Source organism: Pseudophryne corroboree, chromosome 12, assembly GCF_028390025.1.
Source record: "Pseudophryne corroboree isolate aPseCor3 chromosome 12, aPseCor3.hap2, whole genome shotgun sequence".
NCBI lineage: Eukaryota > Metazoa > Chordata > Amphibia > Anura > Myobatrachidae > Pseudophryne > Pseudophryne corroboree.
The window spans coordinates 25488464-25497928 of NC_086455.1; the positions used below are offsets into that span (position 1 = coordinate 25488464).

A 9465-nucleotide genomic window follows, 5' to 3' on the forward strand; every position below is an offset into this window, starting at 1 on the left:
CACCTTTCAAAACATGTGCAGTTCCTCTTTCTTGCCTGGGGTGTCGCTATCTGCTCTGGTGCTTCCAACACACTCTGGTCTGTTTTTCAGTACTGAATACAGACCAGAGTGTTATGAGAAGCACCAGAGCAGAGAGTGACACTCCAGGCAGGAAAGAGGAACTGCACATGTTTTGAAAGGTGCAGGGTGCTAGAATGAACACTACCACTATATGAGGTTAATGTAATCTACATCAAATGAATGTCAAACGTATGGCAGAGGAGAATCGGGGGTGCTACCTACAACTGGCCGCCTCTGTTATTCCACATGTAGAACATGCATGAACTATTAGTAGGTAGGTAGTGAAGAGGCCCAAAAATGGATCACCGCTATGTATTTCCATTCTGTCATGTTACAGTTCTGCACACTATTTTATATCACGTGAGTTTGTTCACTTTTTCATGTTTTATGTTGTTTGTTTTTTTGTACTACTAAAAATGGATTTGAGGGGTGTAGGTGATTTTGCATCAAACCATAATTTATACTGTGAACCACAAACATAAAAGATGTAGGACTCCTATTTTCTTAGATAATGGTTCCCTGTGACTGTGCTCTTCCCCTATAGACGTGCACTCCATCACTCGAGGCCGGCACCGCAGAGCGCCTTTATTTGAAGCAAGAACTGACCGCACAGCAGTATTCATAACCATCCACAGATCACAAGTATTGCAGCTGTATATCTGTTTTACACATTTAGGGAGACATTGGGGCTGTACAAGCCCACACTGCACTGACCAAGGCCACACAACCCTCATCTCAATCTCACAATCGGTCTTTGATCATTTTCAGACCCAGGTTCATGTGGACCTTAATCCGGCCCTGGTTAGACCACTGTGAAGCTTTAATGGATCACAGGTAAATGCCCCCTTCCCCATATGCGCTATGACCCTGAAGCTTACTCAGAATGACCACCGGAACTGCTCAGCCAGGGCTAGGAAAACTGCAACGGAAGACACAGACTATGGCCTCGGCACCCCCAGAAAATATGCAGCGAAACCCCTTGCGGGCTCGGTGGCGAGCTAAACTCGTCACAGGTTCTATTCTACCACTATGGGTGTCGTGGACACCCACAGAGGGGAAATCACCTACTTCGTTGGTATACCAACGTCAGTATGGTGGCCCTGTCGGGGATCCTGGCGTCAGTATTGAGACAGCCGGGATCCAGACTATCGGTGTGCTGACTGCATACCATATCATCTTCTGTACTGAGTGTGGCAGGAAACAGGAGCACCCAGATTAAAAGAAAGCAAATATAAACTACACACAAAGAGGGCATGGGTAAGAATTGAATCCTAACCCAAGCAATGCTATCCCTCTGTGAAAAACGAGTTAGAATAATTGCAAAGTGGGACTGCACTGCGAAAGAGAGGCGGACATGGAAGCACTAACTTTGGAGCTGCCATATTGTCTCTCAATCAGCAAAAGTTGGAATTATTGAACCATATAGCGTCCATATCAGCGGGTGGTCTTCAGTATGCCGAATGACGGGATCCCGGCGCACAGTATACCGGCGCCGGGATCCCGACACCCGGCATACCGACAGATATTCTCCCTCGTGGGGGTCCATGACCCCCCCCTGGAGGGAGAATAAATAGCGTGGCGCGTGTGCCCGCAAGGGGCTCCTTTGCGCTCGCCACGCTGTCGGTATGCCGGCGGTCGGGCTCCGGGCGCCGGTATTCTGGTCGCCGGGAGCCCGGCCGCCGGCATACCATACTACACCCATATCAAATGCCCACCTTATTTTTATATGTAGGAATAATTTATATGTAAGTTTAAATCGTTTTATTTTGTCTTGAACTCCACCTTAAAAGAGTGAAGTGTGTGCATGACACCACTTATGTTATTCATATTTTTCCCCAAAGACATTTTAAATTGACCAAGTTGTTTTATAAGTTGATGGACTGCCGGAGGGGGGGGGGGAATGTTTGTGGGAATAGTGTTTACAAATGGAAACAAAAATATAAAGTAGCTGCAGATTTAGGGCCTAGGGTCCAGTGACCCATCATCTCTTCATCGACTTCCTATGCCTCTTTTCATGTGTTCTGACCTCATCCCTTTGAAGTCTCAGCGTCTGTTGGGTCAGTCATTCCAAATCACGATCTTCAAAGCTTAGCGCAGAAACTAAGCTCTCTACAAGAAAGGGGGGTCCTAGAGGGCTTACAGCTTTGAAGCAGCCAGACCTGATATGACAACACATTTGTGTTTTGTTATGAGAACCTACTGTACTATTAAGAGTGCAAGCCTTAGAGAACACTGGGAAAGTAGCTGTGAGGACCAATTTAACAACTTTGTTCTTGCATTCTGGGACTTGCGGTTCCACAACAGCTGAAGATCAGCAAGTATGGTGCATACAGAACCTTTGCCCTACACTTAAGTCTAATAGCTAAGGTGTTCCAAAGAACGTTTATGTAATAACAATGTATAAAATGCAGAACAATGACCACAGTGCAGAAAAGAATCCAAAATAATTTCTATATACTTAAAGCAATAGTATAAAAATACTAACGTCACATCATTCCATACAACTGAAGCATTACCTTCTGCTCCTTATAAATACCAAGCTCCTTTTCTTTAGCAATTCTCTCTTCCTTTTCTGAAAAAAACAGATGTTAACAAAACATGACTGATGTTTTCTGGGTCCTGTCACTTTCACTGACAGATCCGGATGTCAACCCGTGGACGGGAAGCCACGGCGCTTACCCTTTTGTTCCCGCAGGTAGTCCGCATTCTCTCTCATCCATAATTCTTTCTTGATTTCAGCTTCCTTCTCATTGAGAATATACTGAGAAGAGAGAAAGAATAAGGGAAGCCTGAATAATTATCTTCTGAAATGAAGAGAGAAAGGCTTAGTTATAGGTGAGACTTAAGAGCTGTCCTGTATAAGGAACTGGTTAAATCTAACCGGAATATGCTCATCTAAGCATATGATCTACCAAAGTGTTAGGAATTCTCGCTTTCCCTAAAAAGGATACATATGTGATATTAAAGGATATCCAAATATTATATATTTAATGGTAAAGCCACCTTGCCCAATGACAGATGACCCACCAGTTTTGGAAACACCCCCCTCTCCTGCTGTCTCTGTCGAAAGTAACCATTGCAAGCCTGATTCTAAGTCAGACAAAAGCAAACGCTTCTCGAGATTATCAGCAGAGTGCACACGCGCTGCATCTTGTATAAGCAACTTCACAGGGGACACGAGTGGGGTGATATCCTCCAGGCGTGACCCAATCACTTGTACGTGAAATAGGCATATTTGAAAATAAGAATTTACTTACCGATAATTCTATTTCTCGGAGTCCGTAGTGGATGCTGGGGTTCCTGAAAGGACCATGGGGAATAGCGGCTCCGCAGGAGACAGGGCACAAAAAAGTAAAGCTTTACTAGGTCAGGTGGTGTGCACTGGCTCCTCCCCCTATGACCCTCCTCCAGACTCCAGTTAGGTACTGTGCCCGGACGAGCATACACAATAAGGGAGGCATTTTGAATCCCGGGTAAGACTCATACCAGCCACACCAATCACACCGTACAACTTGTGATCTAAACCCAGTTAACAGTATGACAACAGAAAGGGCCTCTTAAAGATGGCTCCTTAACAATAACCCGAATTAGTTAACAATAACTATGTACAAGTATTGCAGATAATCCGCACTTGGGATGGGCGCCCAGCATCCACTACGGACTCCGAGAAATAGAATTATCGGTAAGTAAATTCTTATTTTCTCTATCGTCCTAAGTGGATGCTGGGGTTCCTGAAAGGACCATGGGGATTATACCAAAGCTCCCAAACGGGCGGGAGAGTGCGGATGACTCTGCAGCACCGAATGAGAGAACTCCAGGTCCTCCTTTGCCAGGGTATCAAATTTGTAAAATTTTACAAACGTGTTCTCCCCCGACCACGTAGCTGCTCGGCAGAGTTGTAATGCCGAGACCCCTCGGGCAGCCGCCCAAGATGAGCCCACCTTCCTTGTGGAGTGGGCTTTTACAGTTTTAGGCTGTGGCAGGCCTGCCACAGAATGTGCAAGTTGAATTGTGTTACAAATCCAACGAGCAATCGACTGCTTAGAAGCAGGTGCGCCCAACTTGTTGGGTGCATACAATATAAACAGCGAGTCAGATTTTCTGACTCCAGCCGTCCTTGCAATGTATATTTTTAAGGCTCTGACAACGTCCAACAACTTGGAGTCCTCCAAGTCGCTAGTGGCCGCAGGCACCACAATAGGTTGGTTCAGATGAAATGCTGATACCACTTTAGGGAGAAAATGCGGACGAGTCCGCAGTTCTGCCCTATCCGAATGGAAGATTAGATAAGGACTTTTATAAGATAAAGCCGCCAATTCAGATACTCTCCTGGCAGAGGCCAGGGCTAGTAACCTAGTCACTTTCAATGTGAGATATTTCAAATCCACCTTTTTCAATGGTTCAAACCAATGGGATTTGAGGAAATCTAAAACTACATTTAGATCCCACGGTGCCACCGGAGGCACCACAGGAGGCTGTATATGCAGTACTCCCTTGACAAAAGTCTGGACCTCAGGGACAGAGGCCAATTCTTTTTGGAAGAATATTGACAGGGCCGAAATTTGAACCTTAATGGATCCCAATTTGAGACCCATAGATAATCCTGATTGCAGGAAATGTAGGAAACGACCCAGTTGGAATTCCTCCGTCGGAACCCTCCGATCCTCGCACCACGCTACATATTTTCGCCAAATGCGGTGATAATGTTTCACGGTGACTTCCTTCCGTGCCTTAATCAAGGTAGGAATGACTTCTTCTGGAATGCCTTTCCCTTTTAGGATCTGGCGTTCAACCGCCATGCCGTCAAACGCAGCCGCGGTAAGTCTTGAAAAAGACAGGGACCCTGCTGTAGCAGGTCCCTTCTCAGAGGTAGAGGCCACGGTTCGTCCGTGAGCATCTCTTGAAGTTCCGGATACCAAGTCCTTCTCGGCCAATCCGGAACCACTAGTATTGTTCTTACTCTTCTTTGCCGTATGATCTTCAATACCTTTGGTATGAGCGGCAGAGGAGGAAACACATACACTGACTGGTACACCCAAGGAGTTACCAGTGCGTCCACAGCTATTGCCTGTGGATCTCTTGACCTGGCGCAATATTTGTCCAGTTTCTTGTTGAGGCGAGACGCCATCATGTCTACAATTGGTCTTTCCCAACGGTCTATTAACATGTTGAAGACTTCTGGATGTAGACCCCACTCTCCCGGATGAAGATCGTGTCTGCTGAGGAAGTCTGCTTCCCAGTTGTCCACGCCCGGGATGAACACTGCTGACAGTGCTATCACGTGATTCTCCGCCCAGCGAAGAATCTTGGCAGCTTCTGCCATTGCACTCCTGCTTCTTGTGCCGCCCTGCCTGTTTACATGGGCGACCGCCGTGATGTTGTCCGACTGAATCAACACCGGCTTTCCTTGCAGGAGAAGTTCCGCCTGGCTTAGAGCATTGTAGATTGCTCTTAGTTCCAGAATGTTTATGTGAAGAGACTTTTCCAGACTCGTCCATACTCCCTGGAAGTTTCTTCCTTGTGTGACTGCTCCCCAGCCTCTCAGGCTGGCGTCCGTGGTCACCAGGATCCAATCCTGAATGCCGAATCTGCGGCCTTCTAATAGGTGAGCCTTCTGCAACCACCACAGAAGTGACACCCTTGTCTTTGGTGACAGGGTTATTCGCAGGTGCATCTGCAGATGCGACCCTGACCATTTGTCCAACAGATCCCTTTGGAATATTCTTGCATGGAATCTGCCGAATGGAATTGCTTCGTAAGAAGCCACCATTTTTCCCAGGACTCTTGTGCATTGATGTACTGACACTTTTCCTGGTTTTAGGAGGTTCCTGACCAGATCGGATAACTCCTTGGCTTTTTCCTCTGGAAGGAAAACCTTTTTCTGAACCGTGTCCAGAATCATTCCTAGGAACAGCAGACGAGTTGTCGGGATTAAATGGGATTTTGGAATATTCAGAATCCACCCGTGTTGTCTTAGCACCTCTTGAGATAGTGCTAAAGCTGTCTCCAGCTGTTCTCTGGACCTTGCCCTTATTAGGAGATCGTCCAAGTATGGGATAACTAATACGCCTTTTCTTCGAAGAAGAATCATCATCTCGGCCATTACCTTGGTAAAGACCCGAGGCGCCGTGGACAATCCGAACGGCAGCGTCTGAAACTGATAGTGACAGTTTTGAACAATGAACCTGAGGTACCCCTGGTGTGCGGGGTAAATCGGAACGTGTAGATACGCATCCTTGATGTCCAAGGATACCATAAAGTCCCCTTCTTCCAGGTTCGCTATCACTGCTCTGAGTGACTCCATCTTGAACTTGAACTTTTTTATGTAGAGGTTCAAGGACTTCAGATTTAGAATAGGCCTTACCGAGCCATCCGGCTTCGGTACCACAAATAGAGTGGAATAATACCCCTTTCCTTGTTGTAATAGGGGTACTTTGACTATCACCTGCTGAGCGTACAGCTTGTGAATGGCTTCCAACACCCTCTCCCTTTCGGAAGAGACGGTTGGTAAGGCAGACTTCAGGAAACGATGAGGAGGATCCGTCTCTAATTCCAACCTGTACCCCTGAGATATTATCTGCAGGATCCAGGGGTCTACCTGCGAGTGAGCCCACTGCGCGCTGTAATTTTTGAGACGGCCCCCCACTGTCCCCGAGTCCGCTTGAGAGGCCCCAGCGTCATGCTGAGGTTTTTGCAGGAGCCGGGGAGGGCTTCTGTTCCTGGGAAGGAGCTGCCTGTTGGTGTCTCTTCCCTCTTCCTCTGCCTCGTGGCAGGTACGACAAGCCCTTTGCTCTCTTATTTTTGTAGGAGCGAAAAGGCTGCGGTTGAAAGGTCGGTGCCTTTCTCTGTTGGGGAGTGACTTGAGGTAAAAAAGTGGATTTCCCGGCAGTAGCCGTGGCCACCAAGTCTGATAGACCAACTCCAAATAACTCCTCCCCTTTATACGGCAAAACCTCCATGTGACGTTTTGAATCCGCATCGCCTGTCCACTGTCGTGTCCATAAGGCTCTTCTGGCTGAAATGGACATAGCACTCACCCGAGATGCCAGTGTGCAAATATCCCTCTGTGCATCACGCATATAGATAAATGCATCCTTTATTTGTTCTAACGACAGTAAAACATTGTCCCTATCTAGGGTATCAATATTTTCAATCAGGGATTCTGACCAAACTACTCCAGCACTGCACATCCAGGCAGTTGCTATAGCTGGTCGTAGTATAACACCTGCATGTGTGTATATATTCTTTTGAATAACTTCCATCTTTCTATCTGATGGATCCTTAAGTGCGGCCGTCTCAGGAGAGGGTAACGCCACTTGTTTGGATAAGCGTGTGAGCGCCTTGTCCACCTTAGGGGGTGTTTCCCAGCGCGCCCTAACCTCTGGCGGGAAAGGGTATAATGCCAATAACTTTTTTGAAATTATCAACTTTTTATCAGGAGCAACCCACGCTTCATCACACACGTCATTTAATTCTTCTGATTCAGGAAAAACTGTTTGTAGTTTTTTCACACCATACATAATACCCTGTTTTACGGTATCTGTAGTATCAGCTAAATGTAACGTCTCCTTCATTGCCAAAATCATATAACGTGTGGCCCTACTGGAAAATACGTTTGAATTTCTACCGTCGTCACTGGAATCAGTGCCCGTGTCTGGGTCTGTGTCGACCGACTGAGGCAAAGGGCGTTTTACAGCCCCTGACGGTGTTTGAGGCGCCTGGACAGGCATTAATTGATTGTCCGGCCGCCTCATGTCCTCAACTGACTGTTTAAGGGAAGATAAACCATCACGTAATTCCACAAATAAAGGCATCCATTCTGGTGTCGACCCCCTGGGGGGTGACATCTGCATATTTGGCAATTGCTCCGCCTCCACACCAATATCGTCCTCATACATGTCGACACCACGTACCGACACACACCGCAAACTCACAGGGAATGCTCTAATGAAGACAGGACCCACTAGCCCTTTTGGGGAGACAGAGGGAGAGTCTGCCAGCACACACCACAAAGCGCTATATATACAAGGGATATCCTTATATTAAGTGCTCCCTTATAGCTGCTTTAATATATATATATATAGCCATTAATGTGCCCCCCCTCTCTGTTTTACCCTGTTTCTGTAGTGCAGTGCAGGGGAGAGACCTGGGAGCCGTTCTGACCAGCGGAGCTGTGACAGAAAATGGCGCCGTGTGCTGAGGAGATAGGCCCCGCCCCTTTTTCGGCGGGTTCTTCTCCCGCTATTTTTCCAGTCAGGCAGGGGTTAAATATCTCCATATAGCCCCTATGGGCTATATGTGAGGTATTTTTAGCCTTGTATAAGGTTTATATTTGCCTCTCAGAGCGCCCCCCCCCAGCGCTCTGCACCCTCAGTGACTGCCCAGTGAAGTGTGCTGAGAGGAAAATGGCGCACAGCTGCAGTGCTGTGCGCTACCTTATGAAGACTGAGGAGTCTTCAGCCGCCGGTTTCCGGACCTCTTCACGCTTCAGCATCTGCAAGGGGGTCGGCGGCGCGGCTCCGGGACCGGACTCCACGGCTGGGCCTGTGTTCGATCCCTCTGGAGCTAATGGTGTCCAGTAGCCAAGCAGCAAATCCACTCTGCATGCAGGTGAGTTTACTACTTTCCCCCTAAGTCCCACGTTGCAGTGATCCTGTTGCCAGCAGGACTCACTGTAAAGAAAAAAAAAACCTAAACTAAACTTTCTCTAAGCAGCTCTTTAGGAGAGCCACCTAGATTGCACCCTTCTCGTTCGGGCACAAAATCTAACTGGAGTCTGGAGGAGGGTCATAGGGGGAGGAGCCAGTGCACACCACCTGACCTAGTAAAGCTTTACTTTTTTGTGCCCTGTCTCCTGCGGAGCCGCTATTCCCCATGGTCCTTTCAGGAACCCCAGCATCCACTTAGGACGATAGAGAAAAGATCTGTATTATTGGAATGTTGTGGGCATGTAGCCAGACTGCCATGTTTGTTTAACCACTTGCCTAATTGCGACCACGCCAAGCTGACATGACTTCCCTGTAAGTGGCCTCTGCACACCCGGCCAGCCCCTCTGTTCCTTTGTCAAGCTAACCCCAGTTAGGACGGCGCCCACCTGCAAGCTACAGTAAGAAAATCTCTACAGCTGCAGGAAGAGACTCTTCCTGCAGCTGGGGCTCAGAAAACATACGGTTTCCCTTCTCTCGCCCAGTCCCAGTCACTGGTGGGCAGAGATCACTAATCTGGACGGACTTCACTGCAGCCCTGTTCGCACCATCCTGTCGCTGTTTGGCGATGCGCGTGCGCACTGCGGTGCATATGCATGCGCAGTAGTTTGATAATCACCCACTGTGCCAAAACGCACAGCAGCGATTAGGTCTGAATCGGGCCCTTAGACTGTAAGCTTCAATGTGGCAGGTATGATGC

The 9465-nt window shown here is 47.8% G+C and overlaps 1 protein-coding gene across 2 annotated transcripts in view; it reads right to left on the reverse strand.

Moving 5' to 3' along the window:
- The window catches only part of BRF1 (BRF1 RNA polymerase III transcription initiation factor subunit), a 463462-nt gene that overhangs the window by 111962 nt on the left and 342035 nt on the right, over positions 1-9465 (reverse strand). For both annotated transcript variants that reach the window (XM_063947216.1, XM_063947215.1), the window contains exons 13-14: positions 2740-2821; positions 2577-2632 (exon numbers count right to left, since the gene is read on the reverse strand). In XM_063947216.1, the coding sequence (XP_063803286.1) occupies positions 2577-2632; positions 2740-2821 (138 nt within the window). The remainder of the gene's footprint in view (positions 1-2576; positions 2633-2739; positions 2822-9465) is intronic.